The sequence below is a fragment of the Columba livia genome, chromosome 5 (genome assembly GCF_036013475.1).
Source record: "Columba livia isolate bColLiv1 breed racing homer chromosome 5, bColLiv1.pat.W.v2, whole genome shotgun sequence".
Classification (NCBI taxonomy): domain Eukaryota; kingdom Metazoa; phylum Chordata; class Aves; order Columbiformes; family Columbidae; genus Columba; species Columba livia.
The window spans coordinates 65,315,893-65,336,665 of record NC_088606.1 but is presented as its reverse complement, the minus strand read 5'-3'; the positions used below and the strand labels follow the sequence as shown (position 1 = coordinate 65,336,665).

Below are 20,773 nucleotides of genomic sequence, written 5' to 3'. Positions count from 1 at the left end.
GCTTGAAGCTTCCCCAGTGTCGGGAGAACCTATAGACTATGTATAATGTAGTGTACACCTCACTCCAATTCTGACTTTAATAGAAGAGGTGATAAGGATACTTTGATTTCCAAGCTTCATTTTTTCCTCTAATTGGTTTCCTCTAATTGTCGTTACTATGAAATGTAATCACTAGTGATGGAGTTCAGGAGACAGACTGAGTTACTTAAAACCCTTTCTGATTAAATACCGTTTTCTCTTTCTTCAGTACCCCCGGCTGTTAGTAAGAAAGGAATTAAGATGCTAGTGAATATACAACGTATTACTTAAGTAATTTAATTAGATCAAACAAAAAGTCAAATTTTGAGTTTGTTGTAAGTTTAATCTGAACAAATTGATTAAAAAATACAGTATAAATAATCCTTAACTTATATAAAACTTGATTAAGTTTTTTTTTTCCTTTTTTTTTTTTTTTAACTAACTTTACAAAAGAGCATTATTGAACATAGGAGCAAGACATTTGAACGGTGGCCTTTTTGTTAAGACATAAAATATGTACATGCTCACAGTACTTTTCTTTGTGCAAAATACGTACTGACTGATAAACTGTACCTTTCTGTACAAAGACAATCTCAGCTTACTTTGCATAGCAGAAAAGCAACACAAAAATCCCTAGATACATAACTTTGTTGCTATAATACTTCAGGTAAGCCTTTTGAAAAAAAAAATAGACATTAACTTTCTCATTAAGAGCCAGTTTTAATTCTAAAGCATCTCATTAAGGCTATTCCAGTCTTGCCAATACACGTCCAAACACACATTGTCCATCGCACAATCCCAGACGTGTGCGGAGCGTTACCAGTAATTACACCTGCTAACGCATTCAGCAATCGGATATCCCAAAATTAGTCTTGTGACACTTCAAGTTTTCGTTGAGGAATATACAGAGTCCCTTGAGAGATCCTCTCGGTACCATTTGAGTTCACAGAAGATCCCGTGTTTGGTCCTCCTGGCGTGCGGAAGAAATTCTCTGCGACCGGTTGGGGCTCCGGGGGTTCCTTTGGAACAGGAGAGAGAATGTTAGTTTCCTTTATGAAGAAGGAAAAATATAGTGAATTCTAGTTGCAGGTTTCCACAGGATGTTAGAAAAATACTTTAAAATTTAAAAACTTAACTCCTTACTGAGAAAAAGATATTCCTTGATGAAGCTATATAGATAAAGTCAATGAAATAAAAATCTGGTTTCTCCAATCCTCTCCTATCTCCTTTTTTTAATACAAATACATCTTAGGCAATACAGTATTACACAAAACATCCAGAAAAGCTTCATGTAGTAAAAGAAATATTTCAAAATCCTCTACAATGTCATCCTATTAAAAAAGCTAAAATTAAATGCAAGAACTTGAGAGCAGATAAGGAGACTAAGGAGGAAAGATTAAGTAACAAACGGACAATTTATTAATAAGTATCCTCTCAAATCTATGCAAAATCTTCCTTCTAAAGTAGTTATATCTGCACAACTCATCATCTTCCAGCTGGCTCCACTTCCACAGCAAACAAGACACAAGGCAACAAAGATGCTGAAGGGAGTGGAGCATCTCCCGTGTGAGGAAAGGCTGAGGGAGCTGGGGCTCTGGAGCTGGACAAGAGGAGACTGAGGGGTGACCTCATTAGTGTTTACAGATATATAAAGGGTGAGTGTCAGGAGGATGGAGCCAGGCTCTTCTTGGTGACAACCAGTGATAGGACAAGGGGTAATGGGTGCAAACTGCAACACAGGAGGTTCCACGTAATTTTGAGAAGAAACTTCTTCCCAGGGAGGTTGTGGAGTCTCCTTCTGTGCAGACATTCCAACCCGCCTGGACACCTTCCTGTGTAACCTCATCTGGGTGTTCCTGCTCCATGGGGGGATTGCACTGGATGAGCTTTCCAGGTCCCTTCCAACCCCTGACATTCTGTGTTCTTCCTTTATAACCTCTTAATCATATTGTACTTACGCTGCCCTTCACCGCCAGCTCTTTTCAGGCAGTGCTGATTTATAAAGATTAAAAAAAAGTACATTTAATAATTCTACCTGCACCACTCAACCCACTGCAGCCAAGAAGCTGTGATGTATTTTTATTAATTTACCTTCTCCTCTTGCAGGTTCACGTTTCCCGAGCTCCGGCCGACACTTTCTGGTTGCGGCATGTGCTGGAGCGCGGGATTTGCGGGGACCTGCACCCCAGCAGGTATCAGTCCTACGTGTTGCAGGGTGAAGTTGAGAATGGAAGGACTTGGAATTTGGGCAGAGCCGGCATTGCTGGAGCTGAGGCAGGAGTTGCTCAGCATGGGTGCAGCAGCGATAGATGTCGGGGACAGCATTATATTGAACGGTGTTATGTGAAAGGCAGGAATGTTAACTGCTTTCAGTTCAGATGCCGTCACTGGAATAACGCCTGAAACAGAGAAATCAAGCATTGAAAGGGATTAAAAATTGAGAATCAATCGCGTTGCGATTTCCTTACCTCAGTGGGATAAATCTGGCCCACAGTTCTTTAAGCCAGACTCCTGTAAGCCTGTTCCATACTCACCAGCGATGGGAGAGCTGTACGTAGTTTGCTGTACCGAGCAGATCCCAGCTTTCTCTTTATCAGAAACACCAGCCTTGGTGCCGTGGGTGCACTGAGTCAGAGGAATAAGATAACCAGATGGAAAAAATGTCTGGAAAAGAAAAGGACAAATCCACGTTTACCCCAAACGTGTAATAAACAAGCATGAAGTTTTTCTCCAAAGTTGCATCCCTCTTGCCTGGTTCCTCATTATCCTCCGTATCCCCAGGATCGTTTATTCCACGCCTGTACCACTTTCTGTCTAAAATTAGACACAACTGACTGTTTAAAGTACAATTTCTGTGCAGAAATCAGCTGGCTCTGCCTGGGATCGACACAGTACTATTAGACTAGACAAAAGAGAAATCCTCAGCCTGAATACGTTATTTTTTTCCCCAGAAGAAGCATCCAGCCCCAGCAACCATCACGTCACCTCACTGCTGGACTGTGTTTTTCATAAAGCAAATATTGGAAGACAATCCTTTTGCATTTACACGTTCTGCTTCTGTCAACAGAACTGTTCTTTATTCTGCTTCTCCTAACTGTAGAGCTCCAGATTTTACTGATGAAGAGAGTTTCATGTGATTCTGTTTCAGCTGAAAGCAAATACACACAAAGAACAAGGGAGGTAAGGGATCTCAACATTGCCTTCATTTACCTAGTTGTGATCTTCCTCCCAGTTGAAGCCTGGGAGTCACTTATGTCCCCCCATTTGTGTAGAAACAGAAGCCCTACATTCCTACAAAGGAAGGATTGAAAAGCAAACTACAGATAATCCAAGCGCAGCCAGGCTCACCTCGGGAGCAGGAATGGCAAACGCTACAGCTATGTCTTGTTTAGTCTTGTCCTCGTCTTCTGGAATATCTTCTCGTTTACACTGCTCATAGCAACTTGCTGTGTTTTGATCTGAGGTTTCGGTTTTGTTCTGTCTCTCTTGCTGGGAATCATCTGTTTCGTGATTTACTTCTGAGCTAGTGGATGGTGGTCTTTCATTCTTAATAGATTCTCCCTTTTAGAAAGAGTAAACACAAAACCAAAGGCAGACATCGTTAGGACTTTACATTCTCAATTACAGGTCTACAATGATATTTATACATTTTAAAAATGAGGAAGGGAAGTTTCTCCTTTCTCCCAAGTCTGTGCTATAGTAATTTCTAGTCAATAAGACAACGAGCTCCACGTCCCCCCCCTTGCTCCCTCACAGCCGGGGGATGTTTGACACCACTCATTGTCACAACACGCTGATGACATTTCACGACTTTTGGCAAGCGCAATTAAAGCAGCCTAATGATTTACAGAGGCACTAAAACATTTGGCAACCGAGGAGTAGAAAGCGATCCAGACCCAGCTTCTCCATGTGTATCAGGTGTATCTGAACCTCGTATTCTCTTGATGTGCTGTATCGTTATGCTGACAACAATACAATATTAACAGTGTGCAACACCGGAAAGAAATATTTAGAAGGTATCGGGATTTTGGGACGTTCCCTGTCCAGTGATTTTTATGTGTCCACTTTTCTTCCTAACACCAAAGCCAGGAATGAGTGGCAGCCACTGGATGAAGATGAGCAACCTGAACTACTCCAGGTAAGTCTGGAAATGTTTTGGGAGTTGTTTTATTTTGACTAACATCTGTGCACTCCAACACATCTTGGAAATGGATATTTGGAGGAGGAGTGAGGGGAGCAAGGAGAAAGATTACAGCCTGAGCCTGGGTTGGCCTTTCAAAGATACGTGTTATATTGTGTACTGTATATTCTGCCTGATGCTTTGCAAACACCAGCAAGATTATGTAAAATTTATTTATCCATATATTTTTGTATATATATAACTTTTATATATATATATACATACATACACACACACACACATATCTATATATATATAAAGCCAGCCTCCTAAACATCAGCAAGCACAACAAATGAACGTCAGCCCTTCAAGTGTAATGTTGCTTTAAACACCTACACACACTGGTAGGCTCCTAAGCCACTTTGAAAATGAGTAGGTGGCAACATCCTAAAGCTATAGAATGGCATTTAAAAATAATTTAACTTACCAGAGAAGTATCAAAGTTTTCCTCATCACTTCTAAACCTTTTAATAGAATTATTCTCTTGTAATGCTTGTGATCTTTTAAGGCACCTCTGTGACGAAGTTTCTGATTTCACAGTCGCTCTTTCTTGAGCTGTCAAGGACTTTGTGGGCTCATCTGTAGCAGTCTGACCGTCCCCTTCCTCAGTGGTTATGGTATTTAACCCTTTTGAATTCACGCTTTTTGCTCCAGTTACGTTAGCACACGGTAGAGGCTGCAGCATGAAACTCGGGTTGTAGGCGGTCACAGTGTGGGCTTGAGAAGGATGCAGATAAATGGCGTATGAAACGCCTGAGTGAGGATGAGGTAGAATGAGCGGGGGGACTGCGCTGTGGCTCGGGGGACAGAGCCCCGGGCTCGGCTGCTGGGAGGGGGTCACGTTCCGAGGAGCTTCGGGTTTGGGGGCGGCCTCGGGTGATGAGGACACATTGAATTCCAGAGCAGATCCCGACAATTTCATTTTCAGCTCTTTCGCTTTCCTGAAAAGAAAAAAAATCCCAAATATATTTTAATACGCAATGCCCTGACAAATTATTTCCTAGAGTACAAAAATTTAATATAAACTTGTACTTTAAACAAAAAATAACAAGTGGAACAAGTAGCCTGCAGTGTGAGGGGTGACCGGTTTTTGCAGACCCATCACAGCTTAATAGCCAGTAACAACAAAAAGCTTCTCACTTGTGCAAACTTACTTGGATTGTCCTTCCAGCTGCTGTTTAGCGATTGCTGGAACCACAGCCATTTGACTTGGGAAAGCTGATAAATTTGGATCAGTACCTGCTTGGAGGGGGAAAACAAAAGTGTTAGTACATCAGACATAGCAGTTTCATTTTGTCTTGAGGAGAGCGCGTTATTTATTGAGAAGACATCCAGACTCTGGGTTATCCTCAAACTGCAGCCTGGGCTTGATTTGATCAGTTGGCTGCCAGGTTACATCAAACGTATGTTTTTTTCCTCCAAAGACACCAAATAACAACATTGTTTGGCAATTTTCTGCCAATTTTATGGAATACCGAACTGCTTAGATACCAAGATCTAAAGCGCAGCTTATACAACAAGCCAGGCTTAGAGCAGTTCATAAGGATACAGTACCCAGAGAATAAGCTCTACTACACAAACAGGCACCACACCAAGTCAAAATAGTGACGTGTAAAAAAGGATTTAATATTATTCTTAAAGACAAAATAGTAATATATTTCTCCTTGTGCATATTTAATGCAAGAATACATCTGAGTTAAAAACACACTTAGAAAAAGATACGGAAATGTATTTTTCAGCTACTTACTTGCACTTATTTTAACTGGGCTGGTCGGAGCAGATTGGATCTTTCTTCTGTCGTTTTCTATACTTTTAACTAACTTGATCAGAGACGGATGCCGAGTGAAGTTTTGCTTCCCTCGTGAAGGAAAAAGGTTTTTTGAACACTGTTCTTTGGAAGCGATGGAGTCTGAAATAGGCGGGGAACGGGTCGTAGAAGTCATTTCAAGTTTTGTATCTAAAAAACAGCAAAAAAACCTCCAGAAAATCAATACATATCATATGCAGATTCAGTAATTAAAAGCAGTTATTTGAGCCTGGCTTATAATTATTGATTATTAGCAAGATGCTCAGTATGAGCCCATCTACGATGTAAAATGACAGAGACACCCACCCTGAGTATTTGGCAAGACTGCGGGTCCTGTCCATTTGAACGCTGGTTTTCTACCTCTCTCCTCCGTCACATGAACCTTCTTGATAAGCTCAAGGCTACTGAGAACATTCGCTATGTCATAAAGTCTCCTAATTTTGGCTGAAATAAAAGAAACAAATGTAAAGTATGGCGATTCCAATTAACAAATTGACATGTATCAGATGAAAAATGTTATAATGTCCTTTTACCAGCTAAAAGGAAAAACCTTTGTACTTTTTTTATAAGAACAATTTTGTGGAACAGGTGTACTATGAAATCATATATCACAATATGGTTTGTATGTAGAATAGAATTACACAGGTAAAGATCTAGAAGCGAGAATAGTGCTAAGTACATTACGCTAAATATAGAAATACAAAACCATTCTGAAATAACAAGCTGGGTTCTCTGCAATGGCCCAATTTATACCAATTCTGTAGTGAAAATAAGTAGCTTAAAAGGCAAGTATGCACATGGAATGCTGAATATGGGAACTCAAATCCAACAGGATGATCATCGTCTGCATTCTGAGCTGTTGTCAGGTTGAGCTATTGGGAAAAGCTTTAGGCAGCAGTAAAATTACAGATGACTTCTCGACTGCAAAGACAAAGCTGCTGCTCCTGAAAATATACAGTCCAGCAAGTCATGGTACTTGGGACTATGTCTCTAAACGAAGAACCCGGTCAAATATGTGATGCCTGAAATGGTGTGGAATGCCTTCAAAATGCTTTTCGTGCAAGACAGACCTTAGGGAGGAAAAAGAAAGAATGAAAATGAACAACCCACCCGCCTCTCTGTGTTGTCATGATGCGCTGGAAAGGAAATTACGAACTGAAACCAGCCAGGAGCAGTTTTCTTTTTGCATAGATAAAATTCCACACACACACACAAAAAGGAATGGAGTCTGTCTGAGAATCAAGGGTGTAATTTTCAATGAAACCCACAATTAATTCTAGATCCTTCAAGAGCAGACCCGTTTTTGGTTATTAAAGATACGCAGGCCTAGACCTAGAAGTACCTTTTTCATTTGAATGGGGAGGGAGAAGGGGAAACATGCGGGGAACTGAGAGCAGGGTCACAGAATGAAGAAAGAATTGGCAGTTACAGCACGAGGTTTCACTTCCTCTCACGTGTGAGTTATTAAAAGGACTTTCACAGAATTTCTTTAGATTTCCACCAAGTAAACTACATGACCACAACACAGATTTGCATGATTCTGGGGCATCTTTGATGAAATGATGCTGAAATCTTTGACAGGCTGCTTGAGGAAAGAGAAATTGTTACCGATAAGAGGCTTTACTTAATGAGAGAGGATTTAATGGACTTTTAACGTGATCAAGATGTCTTCATGTATCAATGACTACGCACAAGCAGGTCCCTGTTAAAAACTGTGCAAGGTGTTGAGTGGGTTTTTGGCAGGTCAAATGTATTTATGGCAGGAAGATGATGGTATTTTACACTGTATAAACTTGTACTAAAATAGTTCATTTAGCCTCCGCTTGATATTCCCACTTAGATCAAAAAGCAGACAGCTACAGCAGCGTTTTACTTACTTTTAAACTTGCTTTTATCCAAGTCTTCTAACTGGTCTTCTCCAATCAAGATTTTAGCAGCGACTTCAAGGCTCACGATTTGAGGGGTCGACACAAGAAACAGCATCACAAATTTCTGACTCATCACTCGCAAAGACTTGTCTTTCCTGCTATTCACCGAGGCTGCAGCAGACAGGGAAAGGATTAAAGTAATAAGTGACAAGCCAGCTACAAACATTTTCTTTTAAAAGTGAAGAAACTTGTCAGTAACAATTATGATAAGAACAAACAACACAGCAACTAGGCAGAGCCTGCGTGAACTCCGGAGTCACGTCTCTACATGGCGAGAATCAGATAATTAGGTGGGTACCAAGTGTAAGTACAAAGAAGAGAGTGTGATGTTCCCCACCGTGCATATTTCCCATTGTCTGACAACTTGTACTCTTAAAAATGCTTAACTGTAGGTTATACAATGTATTTAACAATCCTTGACTAGCATGTCTTCCACGAATCAAATCTAAATTAAAAAATAAATTAGCGGAGTAATTTAGACTTTTGTTTTCTGTAGCGTTCAATGGTAACAAATCCTGCAAGCGGGTTTTATGTCGGGGGTGTTTTATAGTTTCACTAATGCCCCCTTGTTCTCGCACCTTAAAAACAAAATACGTGTGCAAGAATTGAATAAATAAGAGAACTGAAAGAGTGCAGAGGACTTCTCACCACAAACAGCTGGGGTGCCTTTCAGACAGTAGCATTTCAGGAAATAAGAAGTCCCATCAATGTTTTTTCCAAGTTCATAGATATCACTACAAGCACAAATTATTGTTGGCATTATAGAGAATTCTTACCAGCACGGAATTCCATTCCTGGGAGCTCGACAAAAGACATTTCTGAATGCTCAATGGAGCCAAAAGACCTCGCCATGTCTTCGTTCCTTTCACCATCGAAATCAAACTCGTGCTCATACTCCCTTTTCTTGATCATCTGAATTTGCTGGGTGTATTTGTTCTCCTCTCCAACTTTTTTCAAAGCCTGCAGGGTTTTGGAGAGATTGTGTCGCCCGTGCCAAGCGTACCTGTTTTTGGCAAGGCGGCTCACCATGTGGAGGCTCTCGAGCACGTTCACAATGTCATAAATGCGCCTACGTTCCACATCTGAAAAACAGATTAAAAAAGAAGATTAACGTGACATTTCTACTATATAAAATGTTTCGTTGTATATTTAGCTGAATAATTGCACAGAGAAGGGATCGTTTTCCTGTATTTCCCTCTACTCTTAATGTACGTCTAAGCAAGTATATATTACAGCAAGTATATTATTATACTTCTAAGGCACTTTTCCCAATTCCTTGTTATAAAGGTTTCTGAAAATAGCCCTCAGAGATCTTGCCAGCAAGGAGAAGAAAACAATTCATGCTTTAGATAGGAAGGACTTGCTTTTCCACAGTTATCCGTGGTTTACAGCACTCCCTGAGAAATTAACTTTCTGTTGCCAGAAGAACCATTAGATGGGTTTCAATACAGCATTTTTAATCATTCGTCGCACCAATTTTAGATTGTCTCATTAAATACCCTTGGAAAGGCAGGGTAGACAACTGATTTGTAATGGTTTTATAAGTTATTCTATTAACACACTGTCCTTTTCTCTTTTGTCTATTGATTCCTTGGTTTTGACTGGGCATTTTCCAAAAGAGAGGTTACTTTGTACAAATAGAATAAGCGTTTTGTTTTATTTGCAATTTGTGCCTCTTCCCCAAGATATACCTGAGGATATAATGACACAAAAATGACGGTGTTATAATCTGTAGAATACTGTAATTTCATAGCTCTTTGATTAAAAAAAGCTCCAGTGTTAGCAACCTGGACTCGTGGTAGATCATTGGCACAATACAAAAATAGTGATATAAAATGAGAAAGTTAAATGATCACAAAGAGCAGAAAGTAGTTTCTTGCTTTGATGCCACGACTGGACAGGAACGTGTGGGCTCAGTTTGAAAAACGCTGGTTCCTGCCGCAAAAATCCAACCTCTAATCTTAGCCACCATCTCTGGATCCAAAAAACCTGCAGCCGGTTATTTGTGGTATCAGCAGTAATTTAGATGTTTAATATTAAACGTAATTTGGAATTTCTCCATTCAGCTCGCTGAAGAAACTTCAGCTTTTTAAAGGAATCGCTCTAAGAATGAAAAGTTCAAAGCCAGGTTTAATAAGTTTGAGAGTACACATCACGCATTCAAAATTTTACAGAGCAAAAACGGGAGGTTATTGGCACGTCTGTATGAAGGAATATTTAATATATAAAGCAACTTACTAAGCTCTTCAGCTACTTCATCGAGGCAAATGTAATTATTCTCGGCGGTGCTGGGGTAATCAGGATATCGAGCTAAGAACTTATGACACAGTAATCCTAGACTTTTCTCTTTGCGACTTGGATGAGATTTTTCATATTCGTCTCCCGATAAGTGCTCCTGCATGGAAATAAGAAAAAGAGAATTTGAAATTTTTTTATTATAAATAAAACAGAGGTATTTAACGGTTTCATTGTGAGCGCTGCCAAAGGCCCAGTGTTTTCTATTTGTCCTCAACAGCTGGGAAATAAAACCAGCAAAATGTTACCTGTTGTATATAACTGTATATCCTGACTTATATTTGGTAAATACTCTAAAATGAAAACTTAAAAAAAGTTGTAGTATGTTAACGTATAACTTTTTATACTGAATAAACAGTCTTCGGCTAACTTTAAAAAGTAAATAAAGACGACTCTTTTACAACATACCTGCAAACAGGGTTTTGCTGGCAGGACGTCCCTTGCGTTGTTTGACAGCTCCCGGCGCTGGTCTCTGCTCCTAATCTCGGGACTAACGGCGCTGATCAGCATTTTGAGGTTGGAAGTGGGTGTCCATGGGTCGGCCGGGGGGGTTTCTTTGGGTTTCGGGGGTGTGGTGAGGGGCTGGATCTCCGTCAACACCGACTGTGAGGTAGCTGCTTGTTTCAGAGGGGTTTCCAATACGTTCCTGTGCGGCTCAGAAGAGTGATTTTCCTACAAAAATTGTGATGTTAAGAAGCAGAAGCGTTGCGATCCATTTATTGGTAACGGTCAAAGCGGGACAGAAATTAATTCAATTTTTTGGGTAACTTGAAGCCAAAGGTTGGAATCTGACTCTGACCCAACAAACACCTTCCCTGAAACCATTTCTTTGTGCTTTTAGCTTAAGAAACAGAACCCTTTATATTCTGAAGGTAATTTTCCTTGAGGTAATTTTTCCTTTTCTTTTTTATTTTTTTTTTTTTTCTCTTTAGGGAAAATACAGTCGGAACGTTAATCCGTAGGAGAAATGAATGAATTAAACACCTTTTATTAAGGAAAAAAGGCACGGGGAGCAAAGAGTCCTGCTTGTTATGAAATCGGCGGATAAAGGTGGCCAGGTAAAGTTTTTGGTATTTTTTTAAATGCTCAGAAATTAACGTGAAGATCACAGAGCTCCATCCCGACCACCCAACTTTGGTTTTTATCCCACGTTCGTTACGAGCGAAGCGGTTTCGCGGTTCTGCAAACGGCTGCGAACGGGCACCCGGCGCTGTCACCGACCCGCGTGGGGACACAGCGGTCCCAGGGGGCCGCCGGTTCGGTTCCCCGCCCCGCCGGGAGGAACGCGATGCGGGGACCCAGGACGTACCTTGTCGCCGGTCCCCATGTCCCCGCCCGCCTCTTGCATTCTCCCGCCGCCGCGCAGCCTCAGGGGGCGACACCCGCCGCCGCGATCCGCATCGGTTCTGCGGGGCGGGAGGAGCGGAGCGTTAGCGGGAAAACCGGTGGGGAAAGCGGCGGGACCCCCCTGCCCGCCGTGGCCGGTTCCCGTGGCCACTTCCCGCTGCCGCCCGGGACCGTCCCGGCGCCTCCCGCCTCTGGGCCCGGCCCGCGCGCGCCCGGCGGCCCGCGCCCAACGGCCCGGCCCCGCCCAACCCCGCCCGCGCCGCACCGGCCGCTCACGGCGCAGCGCCGCCGATTGGCGGCCGCCGGCGGGGCGGGGTCCTTCCGGGATCCGGTTTAAACATTTGGCGCCGTTGCTGCGCTTAGAGACTTGCTTCTCTGTGCTCCTGCTCTGCGAGACACGCAAGAACCGGCACCCACCGGGAGGGGTGGCGGTGCCGCCGCGCGGTCCCGTCCCGCCCCGCCCCGCCCCGCTCCCGGTGCGGATTTGAATTCAACCCTTTGAGCCGCCGAGGCAAAGGTGGGGCGGCCCAGCCAATCGCCTCGCGTGCCTCCGCCCCGCGCAGCCAATGGGAACGCGGTGTTCCGCCGTCCGTTCCCTCCTCCCGCCGCCGCCGGCTCTCGGGCCGGGCTCGGGGGGGAGGTTTGGCGGGTTCGCGGCGCGGGAACCGGGGCGCGCGCCGCCTCCCGCCTTCCCCAACGGCCGCCGGCGTGAAGGGACGAGCCTGGCGAGGGGCGCTAATTAGTTTAATGCCGCTAATTATATTCTGGCGGGAGGGGATGGGGTTCCCCAGGCTGAGCTCCGAGGCTGAGCCCCCACGGGGAACGCTTCACCACCTCATGTGGAGCTGAGGAGTCTAATAACTCGCAGGCTCTGAACTATGAGGAAAAGCACTTCTCAAAAAGAGAAAAAAAAAAAAAAAAAGCTTAATGACTTACCTATTCCGTGTGTTATTGTGAGGTGGGATCAGCAGCTGTTGACTTTTTGGCCAAGAGGTTCTCTTGGTGGCCCCTCAGATAAGATTTAGTCGCTGCCTGGTATTAAAACGGGTTGTTCTGCTTATCGTGAGGGTTACAACACGTTTGGGGTTCAAGCCCACTTTACTTCAGGCAATTTTTGTGCTAAAGCTAGGAAGCACAAAGACAAAAGCTTTTTTAATGTAACCACATAATTTTCTGATTTCAAATGTAAATTCAAATGTAAAAATTGCCCGGCTCACCTTCACTCCTTGGTGTCACCGGCCATGGAACAGCTGGAGTTTGTTCTCTTGCCTCACCTCAAACAGCAGGGTTTGCATTGGGTGAATATTTGCTCTTTTTCTGTGTTTGTGCTTTGATACAGTTATGCTGTATTGGTTTCTTTTTGTAAAAGGTGCACGGGGAGGTGTAGTTCTGTGTTCTGCTTGGTGTGTGACTCAAGAAGTATAATTATAAACAGTAAAAAAACTGTGGGGTTTTGTTTGTTTTCTTTTTTCAGGGATGGTAATATCTGGTGGAGTTAGAGTTACTTAAATGAGGAGCAAATGCATCCGCGTATTTCAGAAGTCAAACTGGAAACAACCAACCTTAAGGCTCTTACGTTCGAGCTGTTGCTTGATTACCTTTTTCATTTATGCTGAGCTTTGAAAATTACCCTTATCCCCTAATCAAGAAGCCATTATCCCTGTTCAAACACATCGTAGTATCCCTCGTGCCCTTTGCTCCGGGGAGATCTTTCCGAGTCTCAAACTTAGCCTGGCAATCTGTTCGCTTTGAGACCGTCGGGTGTTTTTAAGTGAAGGTTAAAAGAATCGCTAACGTTATTACAGTTATTGAAATAATTATTCTGCTAGTGACCTGCGTGTGGTCTTCCTTAATATGCTGCTCCCTTTGTCTTTTTGACATTATAGAAATACATGGAGCAGTCGACCGGTGTGTCCATCTGTAGCCGTTCACTCAAGCTGTTTGTATTTCTTGCTGCTCATGCTTGAGCTTCTCTCTGTAGCCCCAGGTACAAGATGTTAAGAAATACATCTTTTAATGGACGTCCTTGAAGCCTTTTGCCTGATGATTCTCATATGGGCTGTTTGCTAATTGCAAGGGATGTGCTGAATCAAGATACCACCTGATGCCAAAAATCAGTGATTTTATCTATGCTGGTTCAGCTAAAGAGTTACTTGAAGCACTGTCATGTGAATTAAAGATATGTGTGATATATCCTAGTGGTTTAGCCAAATCCAGCGAATGATAAGCTAGGATTATAGGTAAGGCGGTAAATAAGTCAAGAATATGCAATTTGAAGTTGCTTCTAGTGCCTGTATTGTAGTTAAGATGCCTCCTTATCTTGCCCATAGGTATTTTCTTCTCCTGTGCAATATGCTGAAGAAAGCACTGATCTGGTTTGCTTTGCTCAGAGTTGTAGTTTTTGTAGGAACATGTTGTCAAGAGCGGGTTTGTTTTCATGTGATCATAAGGCAGCAAAGTTCAGCATCTTGTGCCCGTGTGCCTGGTGGATGTGATGCTGTGCTGCTCTCAAGTGGAATTGTAATTAATGGTGCACATAAAACCACATGCATCAAGAATTTTACTGAAATAATCGGGTAATTCCATACATAATTCACAGGTAGCCCAGGGAAGTGGTGGAATTGCCTGGCAATTACATCTCTGACTGTCATCTGTTGTAAAGTTTTTTAAAGAAATCACTGGTGTCATGTGAATTTAAAAGATTCTGTGTTTTGTACAACCCTCAGAAAACTGAGCTTTCCATGGGTTTCTGACCCGCTGCCTGATTGGTCAGACTATTTTGGGTTGTTTTCCTTAGCGAACTAGTTTACGACTATTCTTTCCAGGACTGGAATTACAAATTTGTAAGCAATAGTCGCCTTTGGGAGCTTTGCAGCAAAGTTCTTCAAGTTTGACATCCCAGTTCTGTTGTTGAAATACTGCTTGTGGGAGTCCCCGTGAGTGCTGCTGTTTATTGCGGATGTCTCTTTAAATTGTCGTGTTTGCTTTTCATGTTTCTTTTATTCAAGATTTTTGAAGGCAATAGATAGCCCTCTTTTATTATACCTTAATTCTCATGTCTGATGGGTACCAAGGAGAAACTATGGTCTTCTGCAGATATATAGTTCTAGTTGAGAAGTGCATGGTGTAAGCAGACCCTGAAATGCCTCAGAAATCTCTCGATAGATTGGGTAAAATATTTGATATATTTTAAGTATAGATAAATATTGTATTAAATGAAAATGAGAAGGCAGAGTAGATTCAGAAGTACAATGTAATAGTCTCAAATCACAGCTTTTTCCTGATTCAGCTGCTTCAGTGAAGTTAATCTCTCCAGTCACTTCAAAATTCTGCGGTAATTAGAATTATAACACTTATCCTTTTGTTGTCCTCGCCTTTGCTTTGGGTTATGTTGTAACAAAAATATATCTTCATTTCAGAGCTGTGAAGAAAGTTTTCCGAAGCGTGAAGATAACTGGAGACTCTGCCTCTTGCAGGAGCCGTGTTGAGCACTTGGGCTCACTAGAGGTCAGGCTTATTTTACTCCTTTGCATCTACAAGACGAAGCTGCTAAGTCCTGGAGTTGCACTCGCAGGCTGCATTTATGTCATATTTACCTGGCAAAATGACATTTTCAAGTGTATAACAGCACTAAATGGCTTTATTTAGATTATTTAAAAAATACTTTTAAAGATTAAATATATACAATAGGGAAATGATGGCAAACAAGGTGCTGCAGACAAAGAAATCACAGCATGTAAAAGTGATCTCACCCCAAATCTGGGTGCAGGACACAGCACTGGGGCAGTGCCTGGCCAGGAAGGCACCGCAAGTGCTTTACTGGAGCCTTACCTAATCTCATATTCATTAGCCTGCATAAAATTAAATCATATTAAGGCATATTATTGCACAAGTTGATTCAATTTAGCTTCAGTTTATTTACGTTCTGTTGTTACATTATCTTTTAAAATTAAGCAAATTAAATCAGCTGGTCAAACTCAGAGGTGAAGGCGGGGAAGGAAACAAAAAAGGCTATTATGGAAACTTGGGTTCCTAAACAAACAAATGCCTTTTTTCAGGCATGCTAATTGCCGGGAATGCTAATTAAAACTTAATGCATGCACTAGAAACTACAACGGAAGAATATTAATAGCATGGTACAAAGGGAAATAGAGAGGTGGAGTTTTGGTGCTTTACTTCTGTTGGTAAATTCTTTCTGCTAAGATGGATTATTAGGAAAAGAAGGTAACAACAGCACAGATGTGTGTATATATTCAAGAGCAAACACTTTTGAAGTTCAGCAAGGCACTTGGCACTGGTGCTGAGCCTGAGAGCTCAGTATTGAGTAAAGGGCATGTTTCTACTTCATTCTGTTCTTCGTAGTTAAACACTTTCCTGGTAGTAGCATCTAAATTATTTTAGTGTATCCTACATTTTGTTCTTTCAACGTTTCAGATCTGAGCAGTCTCTACAAAGAGTTGAGACTTGTGGCCATTTAAGTGAATCAATTTTTTTTTTGAGAAATGAAGAGGAATAGTTCTTGCCAAAGAGACACACAGGCGAGTCTTTCACCGAGATGTTATTTCTTGATCCAAATCTAAAGTGTAAGTTGGAGTGAAGGCCTGTTTGCTTCATGTCCTTGAAGTAGAGGATTAGATTTACAGGGTATTTCAAAAAGATAGACCCAGTTTCAAAGCAGGGATTTTGAATTGGATCCAGCTTTTTGAAACACCCTGTAAATTACTTTTTTTACTGCTTTGTGTGCTTTCTACCCAACTCAGTGAAGTCAGAAGTACATGGGCAGGCTAAAACAGCAAACTCTGTTCCTGAAGAGAGGTTATTATAATAGTGACAGAACCCACATTTTATTTTTATATATATATACACATATAATTTATAAAGAACCTGCAGATCCATTGGACATTGCGTGTCTCGGTCTTACAGAGATCCACTCTGCAAGCTGCAGTGTCCATCAGCCCAAGCTACTTTGTGTTATGTATTCACCCAGCGCTGCCTTTTGCTGGTGATTGAAAGGAAGATGAGCTGGTGAATGCTCAGAGAGGATGAGACGGGAGCAATAAAGATGACGGGTGAATAAATGTCTGTGGGATGAGAAGCGTCACTAGTGCTTGTGTATAAACCTATTCAACAAAAAACTTGGAGTGACTATACAATAAGTTAATTCCCTGCCAGAGTGTTTTATGTGATGGAGGAAAAAATTTGCTGTTATTTTGTTATTTGCAGGAGCCTTTGGAAGGTCTGTTTCACTAAGTGATTGTGCTGCTGAAATGGCTTATATTTATTTTGTATTTCTTCTGTCATGTATTTATAGTGGAATCTATTGTGGATTCTTAAACCAGCCTATGAAGCATTTTTCCTAAGACCCAATTTCATTAGGTTCTTGCCAACAAGCAGCATCTAAGTTCTTATTCAAAAGGTTTCCTACTGCATGGACACATCCTAAAGTTAATGTTCATTCAAAACACACATTCTTACACAAGTTCCATCCCCCCTCAGTGCTTCAGCTGAGAAATGACACACATAATATTAAATAGCATGTACTGTAGGATTAACAAAACAATACACTGACACTTTACAGACACACCGTACTCCTCTAGTTAAACTGAATATACTCCCAATCTTGTCTTGAGTTGTTTGGCTTAACTCATTGAGTTGGAAGAATGTTGCATTCACAACAAGCAGTACGTTTTCCTCTAAACTGACTGGTTTCCGAGAATTTACATCAGGACTGACTTTGGTTCAAGAACATTAATAGTATTTTTTAATCTGAAGATTCTTCTCCATTTCAATGAAACTCTGCTTTCCTTGAATTGTTGTACTGCTTTGTATTTGAGAGCTGTTTCTTTGAGTTTGCGCTTCAGGTGTCTCGTTTTAAACCCTCTGGCCAGTTCTGCCTTTTTCACGTGAGCCACCTTTTCACCTTAAGGTGCTTCTTGCTCTGTAGGTTCTCTTGCTCTAACTTATGGCAGCTCATTTGTTTCGCACTGACTCTCAGACCTGCTCTCAGAAAATCCCATCCCAAGAGATGTGTCCTTGGCTCTTGGGTACCACAGCGGTGGGTACGTGATGGGCACCTGCACTGGGACATGAGTGTGTGTGAGAATTATCGCTAAATTTGTCATGTGCTCATGAACACGTGGAACTCAACGTTTCTTCTTTCTACCTGTTTTCCAGCTGAAAGTTTTGCTTAGGGAATGACCTTCTGTGATGGGCTAAGTCCAGCTTTTCCAGAGGAACTCGGCACCACGTTCCCTGTATCCAGCCTCACTTGGAGTAAGTACATCTGAAAGTCAGACTATTTGTACTGTATATTCCATGCTGTGGAATGAGTAATAAAAATTCCTTACTCCTTGGTGCATTATAATGGCACAAAGGGAACAGGTGATTCTGAGTTTCTCCTCTGTTCAATTAAAAGCAAAATTCTGTTACGAGTTGAAAAGAGACTTGTCTTTCCATTAGCTAGTCTTCTGTGTCTTTTCTGCATAGAGGGAGTTATTCAGCACTGCACACATAACCTTTTTCTTTTTCCCCTAAGAGAATGCTGCTTGAGCACAGTAAATCCACCACAAAGCCCATAATATCTGAAATAAACTTCACTTGCACCTGCCATCGTCTGTTCCAAATGCCATCTCTATTGAAACACTCCTCTATATTCTGCATGTAGCAGCTTAACCAAGCTGAATCATTTCCTCTGCCACAAAGGGATTAAACATGTCAACAGTAATTATCTTTGCCTTATTCTCTGGCAGTTGTACTTCCTTAAATATGCTCAGAGGTTCATTAGAACTTTCTCACTAAATCTCTCGATGCATAAATCTATCAAGGTATCATTTGCTGGCATAGCAAACACTGGCACATGTGCCCACTCTTGCAAACAGGAGACAGTCAGGAGGGGTTTTCTCAAATCCCAGCTGAGTTTACACTCTGTTTGGAAGCCTCTTAGGCTGCTGTTAGAAAGTTATTCTAACTGGCGAGGTTTTTCTGCAAAGTTTTCTGTTATTAGTGGAGAATACTTAGTGCTTTAAATTCTAATGGCGGTCGAGTTGTACTTTTAAGTAGAACCAGCAGAGGTGAGTGTAGAGAACAGAGCAAACCAGGAGAATGACTAAACTGGTCCCTAATTTCATGTTTTCACCAAGATATAACATTCCCAGCAATGGACTCCTGAGCTCTGTGTGTTTCAGTTTATAAAGTAACTGAATAGTTTGTATACAAAGCATTGAGTGTTATTTCTCCAAAGCTATTTGTCATTCTTGGTGTTAAAATAGGTTTGATTTCATGTTGTGATTGACTAACAGTTTTTGTTCCTTAAAATGACTGTAAAATGTCATTTACCAAAGCCTCAGAGTGAAGGTTTTCTTTAAAATATCACTGAAGTTAAGAGAAATGAAAGATTTTGTTAATATCAAGTTTGTTTTGTTTAGATTTGTTTTTCTCCCAAAGCATCAAAGCCATATTTCACTCTTTTGAAGTATTTTTATTGGGAAAAAAGAAGTATATAGTCAAATATACGTTAATTTAGACCTGCATGACAAAATAACTCTCAGTCCCGTATTATTAAAGGAAACTTGTGTTTATTTTCGCTGGTTTCCTACTGAAAGCTGAGCAATTAAGGCTAATAGCTCGACAAATACGTTTAGGATACTCTCTGGACCTTATAATACTCCAGATGAGGCCGTTGGCATAGACAGCACAATGCGGTAATACTCGTGCTCCAAGGAGACAAGGAGGATGATAAATACACATTGCGCTGTACCCATCGACATAAAATCCAGTTTGCTTTGCTTGGCAGCCTTGCCAGCTCTTCACAGAAATGATAATTCTCTGAGGATATTTTCTTGTGAAGATACAAAGGGAAAAAAGAAACTTAAATGCTTTTGAATATTAATTTCCTAGCTAGCTTGTTCTGTTTTGTTTCCTCCCCCTTGGAGAACGCAGGGAAATGTGCGGCGCTTTAACAAAGAGCTTGTTTTGCTTCTGAACAGCCTGACACGGGGGGAAATTTTGCATCCAGCGAAGATTATGATTAACTGAGGTTTTCACCGTGAATTCCCTCCTGGGGGAAACCTGCCCTGTCAGTCAGATACCCACGATGTGCAGAGTTTGCTCCTTTTTCCCCTGAAGGGACGGATACGGTGTTTAGCCACGATGGAGAGTTGTCCATTAAAATGACGCTCGGCACGCTGCACTCCTGAGATGCGGCGTGCGAGGCTCTTAATAGCCACGTAGGCACCTTTTTCAAGGGCCATTTATCCTGAAGGAAGCTTGCTGTGCATCCTCCTGAGCAAGGAACGCCTTCTTGTTGGTTTAAAAAGGGAAGCCTCCTCTTTAGAAACAATTTTGCCATGTGAAATGATGCTCAGCGGTGCGAACCCGACAGGGTCGGACTGTGCGTGGGTTCAGCAACTGCTTGATTTTACACTTATTTGCTGTTTCTGTTTCTTGTCTGGATTACAGTAGCATCAAAAATTGCAGCCGCAAAATAAACAAGGAAGGGTTTTCCAGTAATTATGGTGCTTGCTTGAAAACTGGTCTTAAATCTTCTAAAATCCCTGCTTAACTCAGTTGATCACAGACTTTGGGTACCGAGTCCATTATTTAGCCAAGTCCATTCCAGCTTCCCCGCTCACCCAAACAGTTGCCTCTGGCTGTGCCTGGGGTTATTTTAAGTTTTCTGCATAATGAATATGATATATAAGCAAACGTTTATTGGGCCAAAGAGTGAAAAAGAAAATCTCACAGCAAGGTATTCCTTGTGACTCCAGCTAATATTTCACACAAAATACCTCTATGATGTTTAGTGTAGGGCAAGAACGGCAGGTTGGTACCCTCCCTTTTCAATTGCACTGTCTGTCTTTCTCTGGCCTGATAAAAAGTCAATTATGGTCTACAAGTGAAAGCGCTTCAAGATAAAAATTGGGAATATTCTCCTGGTGGCCAAGGCCATGCTAAGGATATAGAATGGAGACATTCGAAAGAACTTCAAGCTTCTTATTAGGGAGGATTTCAGATTAATTTTGTGGTACAGAGCCTATGTAGCTACTGAATTTTAGGAGAAGGTGTAGACTGAACATCCTGAGGGAAAGAAGATGCTACTTATAAAAATTACAAAGGTGAGGGTGAAGCTCGTTGAATATATTGACTGCTCAGCTTTTCACTGTCTCTTGAGTTTGTGGGTGCAAGAATATGTCCTCTTTA

At 41.7% G+C, this 20,773-nt stretch overlaps 1 protein-coding gene and 1 long non-coding RNA gene across 6 annotated transcripts in view; one reads left to right on the top strand and one right to left on the bottom strand.

Annotated features, from left to right (window-relative positions):
* Positions 1–340: 340 nt before the first annotated feature.
* On the bottom strand, positions 341–12,001 carry E2F8 (E2F transcription factor 8). Of its 4 annotated transcripts, none has more exons than XM_065065523.1 (14): positions 11,841–12,001; positions 11,538–11,634; positions 10,637–10,900; positions 10,172–10,328; positions 8,710–9,015; positions 7,883–8,044; positions 6,312–6,449; positions 5,946–6,155; positions 5,353–5,437; positions 4,626–5,139; positions 3,367–3,579; positions 2,553–2,682; positions 2,110–2,417; positions 341–1,037 (listed from the first exon to the last, which is right to left on the bottom strand). In XM_065065523.1, the coding sequence occupies exons 2-14, from the start codon at positions 11,574–11,576 to the stop codon at positions 885–887; spliced, it is 2,679 nt and encodes an 892-aa protein (XP_064921595.1). In that variant the 5' UTR covers positions 11,577–11,634; positions 11,841–12,001; the 3' UTR covers positions 341–884. The 4 variants fall into 4 exon arrangements, with proteins under 4 accessions (XP_064921595.1, XP_064921594.1, XP_064921592.1 ...); XM_065065522.1 differs by having other exon boundaries at positions 5,353–5,440; positions 11,841–11,972; XM_065065520.1 differs by lacking the exon at positions 11,841–12,001 and having other exon boundaries at positions 5,353–5,440; positions 11,538–11,801.
* LOC110365156 (uncharacterized) overlaps positions 11,956–20,773 on the top strand; it is a 21,599-nt gene continuing 12,781 nt past the window's right edge. For both annotated transcript variants that reach the window (XR_010473147.1, XR_010473148.1), the window contains exons 1-3: positions 11,956–12,092; positions 14,995–15,082; positions 17,750–17,848. This is a non-coding gene — a long non-coding RNA (uncharacterized LOC110365156). The remainder of the gene's footprint in view (positions 12,093–14,994; positions 15,083–17,749; positions 17,849–20,773) is intronic.

Excerpts from the sequence above, each read along its gene's own strand:
- E2F8 (XM_065065522.1), bottom strand. The coding sequence starts at position 11,576 with ATGCAAGAGGCGGGCGGGGACATGGGGACCGGCGACAAG. Across the intron at positions 5,140-5,352 it reads CAGCTGGAAGGACAATCCAA|GAAAGCGAAAGAGCTGAAAA; the intron begins GTAAGTTTGCAC and ends TTTTCTTTTCAG. Across the intron at positions 3,580-4,625 it reads AAAACTTTGATACTTCTCTG|GGAGAATCTATTAAGAATGA; the intron begins GTAAGTTAAATT and ends TCTTTCTAAAAG.